This window comes from Canis lupus, chromosome 23 (genome assembly GCF_003254725.2).
Source record: "Canis lupus dingo isolate Sandy chromosome 23, ASM325472v2, whole genome shotgun sequence".
Lineage (NCBI taxonomy): Eukaryota > Metazoa > Chordata > Mammalia > Carnivora > Canidae > Canis > Canis lupus.
The window spans coordinates 49,496,531-49,517,353 of NC_064265.1; the positions used below are offsets into that span (position 1 = coordinate 49,496,531).

At 44.6% G+C, this 20,823-nt stretch overlaps 1 protein-coding gene across 6 annotated transcripts in view; it reads right to left on the bottom strand.

The window, feature by feature from the left end:
• The window catches only part of PLCH1 (phospholipase C eta 1), a 203,727-nt gene that overhangs the window by 137,601 nt on the left and 45,303 nt on the right, over positions 1-20,823 (bottom strand). The window contains exon 1 of one of the 6 annotated variants that reach the window (XM_049099693.1): positions 3,342-3,820. The exons of the other annotated variants lie outside the window; for them this stretch is intronic. Coding sequence (XP_048955650.1) covers positions 3,342-3,384 — 43 coding nt within the window. The 5' untranslated portion in view covers positions 3,385-3,820. Of the gene's footprint in view, positions 1-3,341; positions 3,821-20,823 lie in introns of those variants that run through there. 6 annotated transcript variants of the gene reach the window in all.

The window sequence follows — 20,823 nt, forward strand, 5'->3', positions numbered from 1 at the left end:
TCATGAAAGGTCTAAGCTAAGAAACTTGAGACCATCATATTCTCTTGCTCTGGTCTCATCCCTTCCTTGGTCTCTAAACTGTTGGCAGAGAGGCCTTCTGAAATTCAAATCAGATTCATCTCTCCCCAGCTTAAAACCTTCTCTCTTGGGTGGGGGCGAGGAGAGATAACGTCCAAATGACTTAGCCTGGAGTATGAGGTGTTTATAATAACACCCGGCCCTTGCCTACTCCTTCATCTTCAATCCTTGTTTATCTACCAGATACGATCCTAAGTCTTCAAGGCTTAGCTCAAATGATACCTCCAGAAATCCTGTGTGTACTTCTCCACACTCAAGCTACCACTGGAACGTTCCTCTATTCCTCTGCTACCATAATTACAATAAATATAAGCATTTGTTGCACTATACCGTGAATTACTGAAAAAAAAAAAAAAGGTTAATACTTTTATTCACTTTCATATCCCCCACCAGTACTTTGTATATGAAGCATGCAATATATCTTTGACTGTACCAAGTCATTATCAACAGTTACGGATTCCACAGGAAGCTCTCAGGGCCCCTGGGAGGCTCAGCTGTTGAGCATCTGCCTTTGGCTCAGGGCGTGACCCTGGGGTCCTGGGATCGAGTCCCGCGCCGGGCTCCCCGCAGGGAGCCTGCTTCTCCTTCTGCCTGTGTCTCTGCCTCTCTCTCTGTGTATCTCTCATGAAAAAATAATAATCTTAAAAAGAGGAAAGGAAACTCTCAATTTTCCCCTCCCTTGTGCAGAGAATTCAAATGACATCAAGAGAGAAATCACATGTATCTAAAATGCTTAGCATCTCCTCAAAGCAAAAATCTGTATGATCAAAAAGAGTAGATTTGGCCATCATGATGTGGGAACTGGAGGGCTCAATTCCAGCCACAGATCCAGTCTATGCCTTAGAGAAAAATGTGCAGCCTATGTTGTTGTTGTTGTTTCCTCCTTAAGAGAGGAAGATGGCTATGGTTTCTTCTTGCTCCGGAAATCTAGGACTCACTCCTACACCGACATCAGCATAGGGCGTTCAATACACAGGGTGCACACAGCTCTCATGGAAGTTACACTAAGCCAAGGGGAAAATCAGTAGCAGATGCTACCAAGGTTCTAGGTCAACGTGTTTTTTATTTGCACTCTAGAACAAATACAACTTCCCTTCAATTAAAATAGAGGAAATGTGTATTACCCTTATTTCTAGAATTGTGTCATTTTACATTTCTGTGGTCCTTTCATCTCCTAAATGCTTTCAGAGGCAGTATATCAGTAATTCTTACAACAACCCTGTGAGGTAAGGGGTAGGAGCATGCCCTCCTGGTGCTAAAAGGAGGCTGGGGTTCATAGACATAACCAGATTATGAGAATGTTTGCCTTACATGCCTTGAAGCTTCCTCTGACTTCTGTTTTTATGTTGCAATTCAAGTACCTTAGAGTATCGAGTGTTACAAGAATCACTGAGATGACTGCCAACTCGGGGGGGGGGGGGGGGGGGGGGGGGGGCTTAGCATATTATATATACTAAATTCTGAGGCTAATAACATTTTTCTATGTATGTGCATAAATACACAGTGTAGGAGCAAACATGGGTTTTACACGTAATACACAGTTCTGTACCATCAAAACTCAGGTTTCTTCTCTTTGGTCTGGTCTGGTTCTGAGTGAACATTTTTATATCCCCGTCAACTGAAACCACTTCCACTAACACTGTTTAATAATAAATACAACCCAGGTTTGATGAAAATTAGAATCAACTAATTTTATGCCCTCTGAAATGATCTGTATAACTTAAGGTATTTCACTTAAAACTGTTCTGGAATTCAGAAGAAAGATTTCTTTAAAAATGCTCTTGCCATCCACTGAGATTAATACCAAGATGGGCAGTCAGAAAAGAAAATGTTTCACTCAGCCAAATGAATCATTAAAACAACTGAAAATAAGTAAAATATGAAATATATGCTCATGAAAAAGAAAATCTCTGGTAAGACCATCTGTATATATGAAAACATCCTCCCTGAAACAAGATACCTTCCATTCATCCAGTCTAAAAGCCTAGATGAGTAGAAAAATTCATTCAGACTCCCAAGATGTTTCATTTTAACGTTAATTCAATCTTAAAGATCACATATATGGTCAAAGTAATGGAAGTCCTTTTCACCATTACTTCCACGATGTGCAAAAAGCAAGACAATCCGGACAGTAGGCTATGCAATTCCAACTTACTCTTATATTCAACATACAGAAGAGTTTCCAAGCACATTAAGACAAAACTCTAAATGGAAAATCCTTCTGACAAACTGCCCATCGGGCTAATAACCAAATCCCCAAACCCTACCCTATTTCTATGTAAAAGGTCCATCCCGGGCTTACAAAATTCGGTTGTGCTCGGGAAATCTCATCCATGGTCTAATTTATATTTTGAATAAAAGGCAGGCTTCGATGCTGGTGCTGTGACCGTGACACGTTGAAGTTGATACCATAAACTAGCAACGATCTCAAGACAGGCTCTCAGGAGGAGCACTGGCATGATAAAGTTACATTTGAGTAGACACGCATGAATAATCTGAAATGACAGGCGAGTTTCAGTTTGAGGACAAGTTTAGAAGACATTTCTTGACATGCCATTTCTTCTGTCTGACCAGGCAGGACTATTTCTTATAATACAAGAACAATCTCCATATATTTTCAATTTCTGATCTCCTAACTCAGACTCCCGAATGTCTCTGTCATGCCACAGAAGCTGACAGATTCCAAGAACATGATACATGCATCTGCCTCCATTTTATCTATGCTGAATACTTATTCCATTTCATTTTGTGAAGCTAATTATTTTCACTGTCCGTGGCTGTCTTTAATTGGTGCAGATTGGGAATCATTCTGTCCAGATTATGGTAGAAAGTTAAAATACAGCTTTACTCATTATTCAAACTGAATCAGACTTGAAATGTTTACATTTAAATTCACTGGTCATGGGTGTCAGACAAATAAAATTTTTAAGCACGTCTATATACTTGACTTGCAACCTAAGAATACAATGGTTTTGTCACTGACCACTTTATTACAAGGCACTTCCAATTCATCAGCATGCAAATTCTACTGTCACAAGAGTACACATTTGCTAGGAAAAAAAAAAAAAAAAAACAAAACACTTTTTGCCTAATCAAAAATACTTTACCTTTTCATCTCAGACTGAAATATAATACCTCAAATATGTTGTCAAGAGTTCAAATAAATATTTGAACTCAACTAAATACAAAATAAAATACGAAATGCATACCATCTTTCACCAGGACTATTACACTTACCTTAAAATCAGTAGTATGGCTCTTACCTTTTTCTGGACTTAAGTTTTTATACACTTCAAGGTCTGCCATTAAATTTAATATTGTTACACATTATTGGCAAGAGCAGTAAAATTTCTCTCTAAAGGCAGAGCCTTTTTCTGATACACATCTCCAAAAAGGAAAAGGAGGAAAAAAAAAAAAAAAAAAGGCAAAGAAATCCTCAGCAGCCCCCAAGAACTTGGCTCATGCTGCCCTTTATGGCATGATGAGATCTTCACAATTCAGGCTTTACAGTGTGGAGAAAATAAATCCATGAGGAATGATTATAGAACTTTGTCCCAAAGTGAAAAGCACAGCCAGATAAGAACACTGGAAGCATCTGCTCAGGGCTGCCGCTATTGTGGGAATGCAGGCGCTGTGGCTACTTTGGGTATGAGACAAGCATGCTTAGTGCAGGGCTTAAAACCCTCAAGGCATTATGCACATTTAATGTCTGGGAAGTGGAGGTCTTTAGCCATCAAAGAAACCCTCCTCACCTACAGAGGCCACTGAGAAACACTGATTACCGTGGTAGTGACGCAGGCTGAATGCAGAAAATGAACATGCACACACACACCCAGACACACAGAAGCACACACACAGACACGCACACTCTCGGGAGCAAACATCACTCCATGTGAGGCAAAAACAATCCGTCAGGAAATAAGCTGTCTGCGGTCCTCTGCACCGTACACCACGTTAGTGCCAGGCGTGTTAAGCACACATTATTGACAGCGTTGAAGCGCTCCCTTGATTCTTGTCCTGATTCCACACGCAAACATAGCAATGATTAGAGGAGACTGGCAGGTTGCCAACTTAGAATGAAAGAGGCTCCAGTTTCAAAATACCTGGGCAGTGACGGTTACCTTTCAGGTAAAAATCACAGCCCAGGGGGCAAGTTAGAGAGCAAGAACGGGTCTGAAAAAGCCAGTTTTTCATGAACGAACCAGCATATGATTAAAGTACGATTTTCCCTGAAATATACATGAGCATTATTTGCATGTTTTATCAACTTCTTTACAGGGCTAGGTAGCCAGACAAAGGGGCAGCCAGGTCTTTCACAGGCAATTTACTGGAGTCTTGCATTTAAGAGTTGTAACGAGGTCTCTCCATCCTGAGCATTAACTCCCTTCCTCCCAGAATTCTCTAACATCAGTGCCTCTTGCCGTTGCCTTCTCCCCAGCTTCCACGGGGCCCCCCAAGACTCCCAGCACCACCTTTTCTGTGTCAGCATCAGCTGCTCTACTCCACTCCCATCAGGACCACCCAGCCCAGATCACTAACCCATCCCTCTCCTCTGAGGTATCATGCTCTCCCCCACTTCCCATTCACCCGTTTCCCAATTGGCATGGCCCTCATCCAATTTGCAAACCCCACTACTTACTCTGAGGAATCTGAATGTTAAGAAGATGTGTGTGCAAGTACACATAATTAGGACATCCTTCTTGCAAGGAGATAGATATCTGACATACACACACACAACTACACAAAATAGCAGTTAAGAGCTTAGGAGTTGGGCAGCCTGGGTGGCTCAGCGGTTTAGCACTGCCTTCGGCCCAGGGTGTGGTCCTGGAGACCCAGGATCGAGTCCCACGTCAGGCTCCCTGCATGGAGCCTGCTTCTCCCTCTGCCTGTGTCTCTGCCTCTCTCTGTCTCTGTGTCTCTCATGAATAAATAAGTAAAATCTTAAAAAAAAAAAAAAAAAAGAGCTAGGAGTGCATCTGCCTGGGTTCAAATCCTGCCTCTGCCACCAACAATCTGTGTGACCTCAAGCAAGTTACTTGAAATGGTCTGATCTTTGGTTTCCTTATTTATACAACAGGCATAACAATAGTTCCCACTTCAAATGCTATTGCAAGAATTTAATACACATAAAGTGCTTAGAATCAACTATTTTATTTTTTTTAAACAGAAAGGAATTTTTTTTTAATTTTTAATTTATTTATGATAGTCACACAGAGAGAAAGAGAGAGAGGCAGAGACACAGGCAGAGGGAGAAGCAGGCTCCATGCACCGGGAGCCCGATGTGGGATTCGATCCTGGGTCTCCAGGATCGCGCCCTGGGCCAAAGGCAGGTGCTAAACCACTGCGCCACCCCAGGGATCCCAGAATCAACTATTTTATATTATTATTATAACGATGGTTATTAGTCTTGAAATCCTTTACATCAACCTAGAAGTGCAGTGGAGTTCATTGTTTAATCTGAGTGAACCAGTACTTTAAAAATGTAGAGTGATACCCCCAAATTGGAGGTATCTCAGGAATACCCAGTCCTGTTAAATAATTCAAATGATTCACACTCCCAGATAATCTCATACAAAAAGACAATAGAGTTCCCAGAACACAAAACTGGTGCCAAATGATGGGTTTCTAGTTCCTCTGACTTGCCAGAACCAAAGCTATCTGAAAAACAAAAGGCATCTTTAGGTCAACTTCTCACTCATTCCAGAAAAGAGATGGAGACCAAAGTGCTCCCAAGTGAGACTGGCAAATTTCCACTTCCCTTTTCTTCCAAAGTTTCCATAACAGGACCCTGGGAGGGTCAGGAGAGAGGAAGGGAGCAAACTGCTCCTCCCCCTCCTCAACCACAGGAGTCTTCTCCCAGTAGGTTCTTCATGCTTCTTGCCCTCTAGCCCTCAAAGGGCTCCTTCCTGGAAAGGCTGACCTATGGCTCCACATGAAGCCCGACACCTCGGCAATGGGCAATGCCTCGGGCTTATCCAGAAGGGCAGGGTGAGCAAGCAGGAGGGCGAGCTTTTAGAAAGCAGGCATGGCCCATGAGTATGCATTCAACCGCCAAGGAAAACATGGATTTTCAAGAGGCCAGAAATATCTACACCTTATGATATTCTTATGGCATCCAATTCTTTAGCAGCAGAAAATAATTCTCTGTGCAGCCCCTTGGAAAGACTTAGACTGAAACTATTCTAGGGTCCGCAGAGACACTGGACGACTGACACATTGCCCCTAGTTCCTCCCTGGAGTTCTCCCAGCAGAAGGTCAGGTATTATGTCAAGTTTAGGTCAACAGGCACCTCTACAACCACACAGCTTTAGAATTTTTAACTTTAGACTGAAATCCTCATTTGAAAAGATTGGGCTTTTTCCCAAGTAGTTCTAGCACCGTACTTGGCATATATAATAGGTATCTTATAACCTCTCATTAGCTGTCTCTATTTCTAACCATTAGACCTAACAGGGAATTATCTTCCACCAATCAGGTAAAAGAGTAAAGTGTCTCTGAGTTCAGCTTCTCAATTTACCAGCGAAAGGACTTTAAACCTCATCTGACGACAATTTCCTTACTTTTCACACCTGAGTTCTCTGCTTTCTCAAAGACACATCACAGAGTAACAGCCTACAGAATGGGCTTCAGGGTCAGGTGGAGGAAAATCTAGGTCCCAGCTCCGTCCATTCACTGCATCATCCTGGGGAAGTTATGGGTAGGGTGGCCAAATAAAACAGAGTACCCAGTTAAATTTGAATTTCAGATCTCATGCACTATATTTTTATATATTACTATATATAATATATATTTATATTACTATATTTTTGTTAAATCTGACAACCCAACTGAAGGGAGCCTCTCGAAAGCTAAATATCCTCACGTGGAGACTGTAGGACCCACCTCACAGGGTATTTCCGAAGAGTAAATAAACTAGTGTGGGCCAAGAGCCACCTCCCAGCGCTTGGACAAATAAGTATTCAATATCCAGAAGTTACGGGAATGGCCACTCTCATCGCTGGTTGGACATAACTTTATTTAATCAAGTCACATGCTGATGAGGTTTTACACTATCCGGTCTCCACACATACCTCAATCTCACCAGTCACATAACTCCAAATGGAGATCAACTCAGGGCAACAGCGTGGCACATATCTGCTCTGACACCCCCAAGTCCAATTAGAAAACCTACTGACACAAACATGGGAGCCACATCACTTTGTGAGGCAATTATTATAAAAGCTACCATTAAAAAAACAAACAAACAAACAAACAAACAAAGCTACCATTCACCAAACACCATAAACGTTACCTTCTCTAATCTTCATGAAAATTCTGCAAGGAGATAAATCAGTAGTCTTATTTTAAATTTAGCTAAGGAAACAGATTCAAGCTGGACAAGATGTCCAAGACTGCACAGCTGTGCTAGAACCAGGATTCAAACCCGAGCTAACTCCAGGTCTAGACCCTTCCCACTGGCTCCAAGCTTCAGGTCATGGAAACCGTCTACAAGATTCCAGGCCTAACTTGAGAATTCCTCACTCTTCCCAGTCAGAGGATATTCCCACAATGGCAGAAGCTGGTTGGGGCCTCCGGCTTGGGAACATAGAGATCCTAGTAAGTAAAATTATCCGGAAAACCATAATCTCAAATTAGCCGTTCCATTTTTAAAGCATATTCACAGTTTTATGTGCATTCAAAGCAGTACAAAAACAAATGGAGAGAAGCAGGATCTTCACAGTGAAGGAGCCTCTGGGTGGTAGCCAACCACACCACACCCCTCCACAGACCCTGTCCCCCAAGCCCTGCACTCAAAGCACCTAGATCATTCAGGGAGGGGTTGATTTCTCGGGCCTTCTCACACACTGCTGATAAACTGTAGATTAAGAGCATAAATTTTAATAAAGCTATCAAAACTATAAAAATCAACATACACAGATATTTCATTAGTACCAATTATTACAAAAACTGCCAACAATCTAAATGCCAATCAACAAGGGAATGATTAATAAAATATGCATTCGGGATGCCTGGGTGGCTCAGTGGTTGAGCGTCTGCCTTGGACCCAGGGCATGATCCTGGGTCCCGGGATCGAGTCCCACATCAGGCTCCTTCAGGGAGCCTGCTTTTCCCTCTGCCTGTGTCTCTGCCTCTCTCTCTCTGTCTCTCATGAATAAATAAATAAAATCTTAATAAAATAAAATAAATAAAATAAAATAAAAAAATAAAATAAGCATTCATATTTTAAAATACTATCTAGCCATGAACAATGTTTGAGACATCGCCATTATCTGAGGAATGTCTGACATACTATATGAAGACAAAAAAGCATACAATCTAAATAGACAATGATTTTAATTATGTAAAATATGTGTTTATAGAAACAGAATAAAGAACTAGAAAAATATATGGAAAAGATTAACAATGCGATCTCTAGGTATTTTTCTTCTGCAATTTAACTACATTTTAAGTTTTTAGAAACAGCATTTCCTTCTTTTATTTAGAAAAAAAAAAAATAACATTTTTAAAGTCTAGCCAGTTTAGTAATTCTCAACTAGAGAGGAAATAATCCCTTCCCATTGGTGTACTGAAATGATGGAGAACTTTCTTTGAGAATTACTGACATTTATGAAGCACTGACTATATTTCAGATACCTCTCCTGCCATCGTACGGACCTTATGTAATCTTTACAATGCCTGTATGCGTGAATTAAGTATAATCCTTTCTCTAGTTTCAGATGTGGAAACTGAGACAGAGAGAAGTCAAGTAACTTCCTCAAGCTGGCCCAGCAAATGAGTGATAGACCTGAGATCTGAATCTCCACAGTCTTCAGGGCCAGTGCTCTTCACCAAATAAGGTAGTATGGAGATCTTGAGCATGTTATTTATATCCTGTAATCTATTTTTTCATCTGAAAGCCTCATAGAGCAACAAGCAGAACTGTTAGAGCTTAATTCCTTTTATGAAATTTCACTGTGCACTCAACTACACAGCAAACCCCAAACCCTCAATATCCTAGAGAAAAATCGCCAATATAACTACACAGACAGATGAAACCCCAACAAGGATCCTATACATACATACAAAATCAAAGAGCTCAATTTCAGGAAACTCCCATGTCGATGCTCCCAGGATGAGCAAGCACAGTGGCTTTCATAAAACAGAGGGTATCCCCCTATCCACTGTGGCACTGTTCGAAGCCTCCTGTCCTCACCCCAAGCTGGTTCAGGCCACTCTGGGGACGCTGGACACCAGTCCTTCACCGAAATGCCCTCACCACTAGGGCTGTCTGAACGTACTGGCCCTCCTGAGTGACAGCTGGCTCTGAAGTAGGCACAGCCCCATCCAACAACTTGGTCTACGCAAATCACAGAGACGAAAGAAGACCAGCTAACTGAAGGGTGGAGACTTTTGCCTCTGAGCGTCCATTAATCTATGGGATAGCCCTCGGGTCATATTTACAATGGACTCAACTCACTAGGTTAAAGCTGCTGCAGTCATTGCAGATTTGAAGTTAAATGGATTAACGACAGTAAGGTTCATAGAACAACTCAAACAAACCAGCACAGTACACACCTACAGCCTATTCATCACCAATGTATTTAAGGAGATCACTATTATATGAAGCTCAGGAAGCCCCGTCAAGGACTATCCCACCAAACGGCTAGAACTGTTGCATCAAGTTCCACGGACCACAATGGAACACACCATGAGTTCATTTTCAAAGAGAAAGTGAAGTGCTCCTGAACGGCGTCCACAGCGGCACCTGCTTCCACTCTAGAGGACACAAGTAGAAGAAGGTAAGGTGGAGCAAGAGGTCGGAAGCTTATAGCGTTCATTCGGGGGAATGCTATAGCTGGTGCGCCCGTTATTAGGGGCACGGGTCAGTTTCCAAAGGCTCCAATTATACTTGGCATTACTATAAGCAAGATCATTACGAATGCACGGAGCAGTAACCTTTACGTTGGAAATCTGGTCGTTCCCTAGCACGGCTCTTTCTGCCAAGCTGTACTTAAATGCTCAGTGGCAGAAATCACGGTAGCCCTGCCACTCCGGCATGGTACTACATTCTGCCCCTTACAAAGTCCCCAGTGAACTTGACATCAACTACATGAAGTGCGCAAAGGCACCATGATCATCTCGCCTTCACGGGCGAGGAAGCTGAGCCTCAGAGACTCTTCGTGATTTGCCCAAGATCACAAGGCTAACGGAGGTGGGATGGGGTTGGGGGGGTGGGGATAACCGGAACCCGGGCTTTTCTCATCCAAACAGTGTTCTTCTCACATACCATGGAAACACGGTTAATCAACATTATTGCCAGCAAAAACCAATTGCTAGACAACAGAGTACACCCAGGAGCTGTAAACCGCAAAAATGTCACCTGAGAGCCCAGGGAGAGTCCAATGACTGCTCAACTATGCTGAGAATGGCAGAAACAAGGGTTCTAGGCAGACAGCAGGCGTAGCGGGGCTGTTTATTCATCACTGGAGAGCCAGAACTACATATTCCAATGATATGGAACATGCCCTATAGATCACACAGGCTCGTCAAGTCAACCAGTTTAGACTTCTCCTTCATTAAAAACCTGACATGCATCAGTGGGCAGTAATTGCTACGCATTTTTAAGCATCTGAATCCCAAAACAAACAAAGTATTATCCATATTAAACATTGCTATGTTCCACAGGACAAAGATGAGCCACCCTTTGGCCCGACAGCCTCTTTGAAATGATGCTTCCTTGATGATTTATTCATCTCCCCTTCAAGACTCTTGGCGTTAAAATTAAAAATCCTCTTTTTTTTTTTTGTTTTTTTGAAAGATGACTATCGGTCACGTCGCTTCAAATTTTATAGGTTAGCATAAAAATTTACGGGCACGTCACTATCAGTTTGATGAAGATGTCGATATAATTCAAAATCAAATCCGTGGTAGGCTCAGGGCTTGATGTCAGCTTGAGCTACCCGCAAAAACAACGGAGACCTCACGGGCAAGATTTTATGCGCAGGCCCTGTAAGAAACCCAGGAGCTGGCAGCCAGTGAACACATACAGCACTTGAAATGCCTTTGGTAGAGACCTTGGAGGATGTGAAAATTCAATCGACATGTGAGTTTTGTGAACTCATATCCAGATAAAAATAAAGGTACCCCCCCAAAAATAAAATAAAGTAATAAAATAAATAAAGTAAAATAAAATAAAATAAAATAAATAAAATAAAGTAAAATAAAATAAAATAAAATAAAATGAAATAAAATAAAGGTACCCAGACTTTATAAATCGCCATCAGTCGTTTTAGAGATCTGCCATCAGCTCTGATCAGTGTTAATTATAACATCAACAGAGGAGATTTAACTAGAGGTAGGCGCATGGGAATCTCTAATAGTTGTTGACAATGACATATATTAAAACAAGAATCTTCTCTCGGGGCTGAAGCTTTAATTAAATACTCAAAACTTAAGTAGTGACATATTCAAACTCCCCCGGAGCACTCAGGAGGCACTTGTAGACCCTTGAAGAGAGAAGCCCCTTTACCTTCCCCCCTTGGGGAGCTGGGGCTGGACAGATGGAGCAGAAGAGTCCAGAATAAACCACATGGACTTGTACTCTCCAGCACGCCGGCCAGAGCAGGACTGCTTGCTTAGATAATAACCATGCTGTGCAGATCGGATATTCCAGTGGACGGCATTTTACATGCCTTAATCTGACATCTCTGGGTTTAATAAAAAAAAAAAAAAAAAAAAGGCAATGATATTATCTGCCCAGGCATGGCTTGGCTTACAGTCAGTTGAACGAGAATTACAATACACGCGTTCAAGTGGGAAGCCAGGCGGGCCAGGCGGTTATCATAGGGCGAACCCCCTTATCTGGCCACAGCGAAGGCCCCAACCCTCCGCCCACAGGGTGGTCCCACGAGGAGTGCAAACACCGAGATAACCAAGGGAGGGAAGGGAGAGGGAAAGGGGAGAAGGAGAGTCTAGATGATTAAAGTAAATAAATAAAATAAACAGCCCTGCCGGGCACAGAGTGGAGAACAACTCCCATCCCCCGACTGTCTGAAGTCAAGGAGCCACGACGGCTCCTGCCAAAGAGACAGCGGCCACTTCTCTGGAGAAGTCACAGGCCAGCAACGCCAAGGCCTGGCAAGGAGGGACCAGGCTACCCGGCTCCTCCCTCACGGCCAGCTGGCCCCAGCCGCCTTCAAGGCCCTTGGCCGTCGTGCAGCTGACCAGCCTCTCCTGAGAACAGGAGGCAGCTTTCAGGGAGAACTGGGGGCCATAAACCCCTGAAGGACGGAGAGGAGAGGGGTCCTCGGACCATCTAACCTTCTAGCACCATCTAACCTTCTAGCACCATCTAACCTTCTAGTGTCTGGGGAGGGCATTTTAATAACAAAAGATGACCTTGAGGGCAAGGATGACCTTCAAGGACCCAGGCAGGGAGATACTGGCCCTCTTTCCGGAAGAAAACCAAGGAAAAGGGATTGTGCTGACTTGTAACGATTCTCGATATGTCCCCTGTGCGAGCGAGCACTATCACAACAGTCTAAGGTCCTAATAACCTAAATGACTCGACAGAAAAAAATAAAAAATAAAATAAATAAAATAAATTACTCGACAGAAGTGAAAAATCGAGTCCTTTGTCACTTTCTGGATGAGACAGAAAGGGGTCGTCCTCCGCAAATTCGATAGTGCGTTTTCCGCATATTCTTTTGCAGTTCCTCTTCCCCGAATCTAGTGACTTCACTTTTTTTTTTTTTTTTTCAGGATTTTATTTATTTATTTGAGAGTGAGCACGAGCAGGGGGCGAGGCAGAGGGAGAAGCAGGCTCCCCACTGAGCAGGGAGCCCGATGATGCGGGGCTGGATCCCGGGACCCTGAGATCATGACCTGAGCTGAAGGCAGACGCTGAACTGGCCCAGGCGCGCAGGTGCCCTGGGACCCCACTTTCCTTAGCCTTCCTCCTCATCTTATCCTCCGCAGCCCCCAACAGTAAGCTGGTTCACCAGTCTTGCTTCTGCCCCCTCGCCTTTCCATGTAGACGGGACGTGGCCACCGGGAGGACAGTAACGGTGTGGGGCGCCCGGGTGGCTCGGTGGGTCGTGTCCACCTTCAGCTCAGGTCACGATCCCAGGGAGCCGGGAGGGAGCCCCGGGTCGGTCTCCCCGCTCAGTGGGGAGGCTGCGTCTCCCTCTCGCTCTCGAATAAACAGACTCTTTTAAAAAACCAAACGAAAGCCTAGTAACAGTGTCCGTGGGCGGATGCCTTGGTGGCGCCTGGAAAGCATCGGCCAGCACTGAGCACCGAGGAGGTCTGACGGCAGAAGACCCCCGAACACAGGAACTGCGAGTGTCCAGAGCTCCCCAACTCCCAGCTGAAGACTCTGGGAATAAAGCAGGACCTCGGGTGCCAAAGGACGACAGGAGGACCCCGAAAGCTGGGAAGGGCAGAAACCGGCCGCTGCGGTCGGGATGCAGGCGGCGAGGGAGGGCGCGGCGGGGGCGCAGCGCCCCATAAACCCGGGAGGAGACGGAGATGGAACTGCTCGCGGCCAGTTCCCTGAGCTCACTGCGGTTTCCCAAGTGGCCGGCTAGTGGCACCTTAGCCCAGCGATTTAGGACGAGAGACACAGACAGCCTGCGGTGACCAGAGGAGGTAGAGCTCCTTAGGGGGAGCAGCAAGCGCGGGGAGGCCGGGCCCCGACAACTGAGTGGGGGGACGGCCGTCAGGTGTGGAACCAGAGGACCCAAGTCCAGATCCGGCCCCACAGGTAGCTCAGCAACCTGAGCCAAACTGTTCTAAATCCCGCTAAGCCTCAGTTTCCCTCTCTACCACACTGCCCACAGGATGAGGTTCCCAGCCCACCGCGTAAGCACGCAGAGCGGGACCAGCTACGTCGTCTCCGGGTCAATGCAAAAGAAAATATGAGGCTTTTTTTTTTTTTTTTTTTCAAAAATAAAGGATCTCCAGGTGGCAGCAGCAGAGCAGGAAACAAGCACAAGTCCCACGCACACATCAGGCCAGTCCCAGCTCTAGTTTTGATGATGTTTATTAGTTTCCTTCCCCCAGACCTGATTCCCTAGAGAGAGAGAGAGAGAGAGAGAGAGAGAGAGAGAATCCAAAAATAAGGACCTCAAAAAAATGTGAAGGGCCTTATCAATTTTAAATTTATGCAAGGGATCCCTGGGTGGCGCAGCGGTTTGGCGCCTGCCTTTGGCCCAGGGCACGATCTTGGAGACCCAGGATCGAATCCCACGTCGGGCTCCCGGTGCATGGAGCCTGCTTCTCCCTCTGCCTATGTCTCTGCCTCTCTCTCTCTCTCTCTGTGTGACTCTCATAAATAAATAAAAACTTAAAAAAAAAAAATAAAAAATAAAAAAAAAATAAATTTATGCAAGTTGGTAACTGTGCCAGGATTCTATGAGGTAATATCCCTATTCTGAGGACATATGCACTGAGGTATTTAGGGGCAGAGGACCACGAGGTCTGAAACTTATTCTCAAATTATTTGGAAAAAATAATTGTGTGTGTGTGTGTGTGTGTGTGTGTGTGTAAGGAGTGCGTGTGCAAGTTTGTAATGAGAAAGCAAATGGCGTAAAGGTGAACAGTAAGTAAATCTAGGTGGAGAGACTAAGAAGTTTCTTTGTGGGCAGCCCGGGTGGCCCAGTGGTTTAGCACCTGCCTTGGGCCCAGGGCGTGATCCTGGAGGCCCGAGATCGAGTCCCACGTCAGGAGCCTGCTTCTCCCTCTGCCTGTGTCTCTGCCTCTCTCTCTGTGTCTCTCATGAATAAATAAATAAAATCTTAAAAAAAAAAGGGGGGGGGGAGTTTCTTTGTTATATTCTTAGCCTTGCGATTTTTCTTTGAGGATAAAATCATTTCAAAACAGCCATCACGCAAAGGTCCTCCCATGTGAGCTTGGGAGGAGCAGAGAGAAGGAGAGGCAAGGCTGCCAGCTGTGTACACTCAGGGACCGCCCCCCCCTTACCTGCTGAATCCCCAGCAGGGCACCTAGGCCAGCACACATTTCAGGCAGGAAGCAGAAAGGGGAGCAGCACCCTGTGTTCCCACTAGATCGGGGAACAAGGACCCGGAGGCAGGGACACATGGTTGACAGTGACACCAACCCTCGGGAAGCAGCAAGGAGCCTCCTGCCCTTAGCCTGAGGCCTCGAACTGTGCAGCGGGGCCTGTACCACCCGGCACCGCTCTGCCCAGGGACTCCGCTCCCAGCACCTGCTAAGGGCTCGGGCAAGCTCCCCCCGGGCCCTTTTCACCTTCCCATGCCTTAGGGTCCTCGCTGACCAAATGCAGGAGGTTCACTCACCTGCTGGACATCACATTCAGCTCATTCATTCACTCCCCGGACAACTCTCACATCCCAGGCCCTAATGTCACGTTCCCTGTCCTCTAGAGCTTTCGTTCTAGAAGGATCTCGCAAACTGGCTGTGTTAATTTTCTGGAGATCTCTTCCAGCCCTGAAAATTCTATATGACAACTCTGTGGATTTTTTTTTTTAACTTCAAAAACAGCATGAATATTATGGTATAACCACTCTCTAAAGTACTCCTAGAAAATACGCAGACTCTCCTAAAGGTGAAAATATAGTCAAGATGGCCTGTGTTTAACTTTTTCAAAAAAAAAAAAAAAAAAATGGACACATGGGCAGTGAAATGCTTGAGGGCACATGCAATTAAGCCTTCTGCCAATAATCAGGTTCATTTTCAGCTGCCAAAATTCTTGTTCCTTGACAAGGTATACAAATACTAGGAATTTCATAAATCTAACAAAGCTCTGAAGCTAAAAAATAATAATTATAAAAAATGGAAATACTCTGTAAAGCAATAAATTTATGAATGAGAAAAATAACTATGAAGTGTAGATTAATGATCAGTATTAAAATTAAAACATCAAAAGTATTTTAATTTTCTGCTTCATTAGTCCTCCTCATTCAGAGTCAACTAGCACAAAAATGGTTACAAAGGCTAATTTTGTTAAAGACCTTGGAGAGGAAGGAACTGCTCCTTCATGAATACTAAAGATGATAAAATAAGAAACCAATAACATTTTATCACTTTATACGAATTAATCTAATTTAGAAATAAGTTAGTACTAGGCTTTATGCAGAACGTGTTATGCATCCGAGAAACGATGTTATAGGACTAGTATCGTGGCACCTATAGTTGCCAGATATTAAACATCTGCACTGATTTATATAATTTAGGATAAATGATAGGGGAGAGGGGATCAAAAATATAATTAAAGATTCAACATAAGAGGCATATGAGAATATTATTTCCCGGGGGGATTCTCAGGAGCTAAAATAGGAACACGCATCCATGAAAGTCGGTCTCAATCACAGGCTGCAAATTGAGGTTCTAAGTATTTGTCCTTCAAAAACCATCCTCCTGACATCATTCACAAAGACCTGGATACTCCAGCTATTTCCTGGTGGGAGCAGAGGGCCCACTTTCACAAGGTAACTTCCGTAACTAAACGCCATTCAGCTGTGGTTTTACGGGGCGGCATCCGCTTTATCCTTAGAAATGAAAAACGTCCTAAGTGTCCTTTGGATCCACGGAGTCAACACTTCACCGGGTAGCAAGTTACCAGACAGTGAAATCATTACTTGATCCAAGTGCTACACGGATTATATTACTGTTTGCAAAGTTCAGCATCTGGCTCCCCATAGAGAGTTCATAATCACTTATGAAGACACGCACACAAGTCACTTGGATGCCACCAGGCGGGGGGAGCCCGGTCTCGTGGAACCCTGCTGCCCTCGGGGGTGGACGAAACGGGGCCACTTCCCAGGACTCTCCGCCCCGTGGCAGCTCTGCAGTGAGTATCTTCATGCTCGCGTGGCCAACACACTTTGAAATGCTTTCGGGTAAAATTCCTTTTGTGTCAACAATATTCCGATGCTATAAAGATCCAACCTTGGGCAGCCCGGGTGGCTCAGAGGTTGGGCGCCTGCCTTCGGCCCAGGGCGCGATCCCAGAGACCCGGGATCAAGTCCCACATCGGGCTCCCTGCATGGAACCTGCTTCTCCCTCTGACTCTGTCTCTGCCTCTCTCTCTCTCTCTCTGTCTCTCATGAATAAATAAGTAAAAGCTTTAAAAAAAAAAAAAGATCCAACCATTTCCAATAATCAGAAAACGCAGAGATGTGTAAGATTTATCCCACAGAAAATCCACTTAGCATTGCATAATATTTAGCTCAGATCATAAAGGCCAGTTGAGCTGGAATGGCCAAAGATTGGCATTTAGAATTAACTCTGCCAGTAGCTGATTGGCATGAATATGGACCAGTCACCTCTTTATCTGTAAGGGGAGACTGGTCTTAGTCAGAGGTTTATATCAGATTACTTTAAAATGTGATTAAAAAAAAAAAAAACTAAGGACTGTGTTCACAGAAGGATGCACAAGTGTACGTGTACATACATAAGAGTGTTTCGAATAATGGTCAGTGATTTCACTGATGTCCTAAAGCCCAGTTACGGGTTCTGTTTGGCATCCTTCAATCAGATGGCTTCCAAGTCCTTTCTAGTTCGGATACGTCAGGCATCATTGCAGACCAGGGTACTGCTTATACCCTGAGCTGTACCTTCCTAGGTTTTAGACACAAGAGGTTCACATTTAAAAAAAAAAAAAAAAAAAAAAAAAGATTTTATGTATTTATTCATGAGAGACACAGAGAGAGAGGCAGAGACATAGTCAGGGAGCCTGATGCTGGACTCGATCCCAGGACCCCCAGATCATTCCCTGAGCCGGAGCCACTCAGGCATCCCAGGAGGTTCACATTTTTAAATCCATTCTACAATGAAAATTAGCTGGGCGTTAATAGCCTTCATGTCTCCCACTTGGAAATCTGAGCATTGGTCTCCATCTTTAGCTGCCCCCTCACAAGTTTCCACCCTCTAAATGTGTTGTTTGATGGGAAAGTTCCTCCCTTCCCCCTAGCTCCTCTCTCTCCCATCTGTTCCTTGGAAGTAGGACCTAATCCCTCATGCTCAGGGGCTCGCACCCAAGCCCAGTGGATCTTTCAGAGAAGTGTTGTATGACTTCTGAGTCATGACTGAGCCTGGGTGGCTCAGTGGTTTGGCTCCTGCCTTTGGCCCAGAGCTTGATCCTGGAGTCCCGGGATCGAGTCCCGCATCGGGCTCCCTGCATGAAGCCTGCTTCTCCCTCTACCTGCCTCTCTCTCTCTCTCTGTCTCTCATGAATAAATGAATAAAATCTTTAAAAAAAAAAAAAAAAAGGAAGTGTTGTATGCAAATCAACTGGGAATCTTTTTTAAATGAAGATTCTAATTCAGTAGGTACCAGGTGCGACTCAGAGTCTGCATTTCCAACATGCTGAGGCAGATGAAGGAGGATGGAGGATGAAGGATGGAGGATGGAGGATGGAGGATGGAGGGAGGCCGGAGGACCACTCCAGATGATACAGTTCCCAGCCCCCACACCCGGTTCCCTACAGACCCCTCCGTGGAGTCCTTTAGTGGCCTCTAAAGCCACTTGAAGCTCTTTTAAAACACTCAACCCACACCCTCAATCGCTTTAAAAGAAGCAAGTTTGTTTAACACATCATTGCATCACAATGGAGAAAACCTAGGTTTGGACACCATAATCTAACCATGTGTTTTGTAGGCAAATTGTTTACCTCTCTAAGTTTCATCTGTAAAACCGTCTCACTGAAGGACTCAAGAGAGATGAGCGGGTAAAGCAACCACCATCGCCAAGGCTAGTGGCAACTTCGATTCCAGATCACCCCTAAGATTTCCTGACGGGGCCCCAAGAATACGCTAACGTAGAATCCACTGATTCCTCCCGACTAGGTCTCAATTTACTTATCTTAACATCAGCCCCAAATTCCTCTCTGTGTCCCCCCTACGGCCCCACGCGCAAAGAAGGAGGTCACATGCAACACAAGAGCAACCTGAGACAAGATTTCTCCTCTCTAAGTCTGAAACTTCCAGGAATAACAAAGGGGTCCTGGGCATTGGTTTGCTCACACGCAGGGTGATGGGGGTACAACACGCGTCTAACGAAGTCGGCCTTCCACAATAAAACGTGTGTGCTCCTCTCAGCCTCTAGGTAGCCCTTTCACCAAGGCAGACAGGCAAACAACTCTGATGATGTCACGGTTCCTCGTGATGTACTCCAGTGATGGTCCTGCTCCCCCGGCGCCTGGGGTTCCTATTTATTTCTGTATCAACCCTCAAATTGTCGTGCCGCGAACTGCAGAGTCCTAATCATGGGTTAATCAAAACAAAACACTATTTTTACGTCCTTTGTTGCCTGTTCTTAAGAACCTTCCCGAAGCATTTCTGTTCACCACCAGGAGGCCATGGATGACATTGTGAGATCGGTGAATGCGCAAAGGTTTATTTTTGTGTCATGTAACGGATCTATTGGCGGTGAGACGAACCACATTTTAAGGACACTGAGAAAGTGAGGTGTTAAAAAGAGCATGAAATACATCTGTTAGGAAAGAAAACAGTGAGCATATCACCTGCTCCCCCATCTGCATAAAATTCAAGATTTTCACGTATCCCTTTTGCCCAAACTGAAGAATAGCTGATTACATACTGAATTAAATCAGTAAACTAACGCCTGATTTAGTTTACTGATCGATGTTTGAGTCAATCAACAACCTTAGTCCATGGATTCTTTTTTTTAAGACCTTATTTATTCATGAGAGACAGAGAGAGAGAGAGAGAGGCAGAGACACAGGCAGAGGGAGAAGCAGGCTCCCTGCGGGGAGCTGGGCTGAAGGCACCGGCTAAACCGCTGAGCCACCCAGGCTGCCCTAGTCCACGGAGTCTCACCCCTGCCAGCGCATCAAAGTCACTTAAAGATAACTACATAGAGATACAGAGGTATAGAGAGACAAAAATGGAGCTATAAGGAATGAGTGAATGAGGAAGACATGTGGGTCTCACACCTAAGAGATTATTCTACTGGACTGGAGTAGAACCCCAACCATCAGTATTTTTTAAGCACCCCAGAAGGTTCTAATGTAGAACCAGAGTTGAGAATTGCTACTTAATCTTTGGTTGTTAAATCATTTTAAGAAAGTGCAGGCTATGGGATGCCCGGGTGGCGCAGCAGTTTAGCGTCTGCCTTTGGCCCAGGGCGTGATCCTGGAGTCCCTGGATTGAGTCCCTCATCGGGGTCCCCGCAGGGAGCCTGCTTCTCCCTCTGCCTGTGTCTCTTTCTCTGGGTCTCTCATGAGTAAATAAAATCTTAAAAAAAAAAAAAAAGTGCAGGCTATAAGTAAAACACATACTGAGGGGCACCAGGCGGGCTCAGCCGGTACAGCATGCATGGGAACTCTTGACCTCAGGGTTGTGAGTTTAAGCCCTGTGTTGGGCATAGTGCTTGCTTAAAATAAGACATATACTGAGATTATCTATTGTTTTCCCTGTTTCTTTGGTCTTTTCTGTACTCTCCAACTTTTTAACCTGAGCCTGTATTGCTATCATCAGAAAAATCAAGTGAAAACATTTTTTTAAAGAAAACCAGCATCGGGGCAGCTGGGTGGCTCAGTCAGTTAAGCGTCTGCCTTCGCTGGGCTCGGGTTGTGATGCCAGGGTCCTGGGATTGAGCCTCGTGGAGCATGGGGCTCCCTGCTCAGCGGGGAGCCTGCTTCTTCTTCTCCCCCTGCTCATGCTCTCTTCTCTCTTTCTCTCACACGCCTGCTGTCTCTCAAATAAATAAAATCTTAAAAAAAAAGAAAGAAAAGAAAAGAAAGAAAGAAAGAAGAAAAAG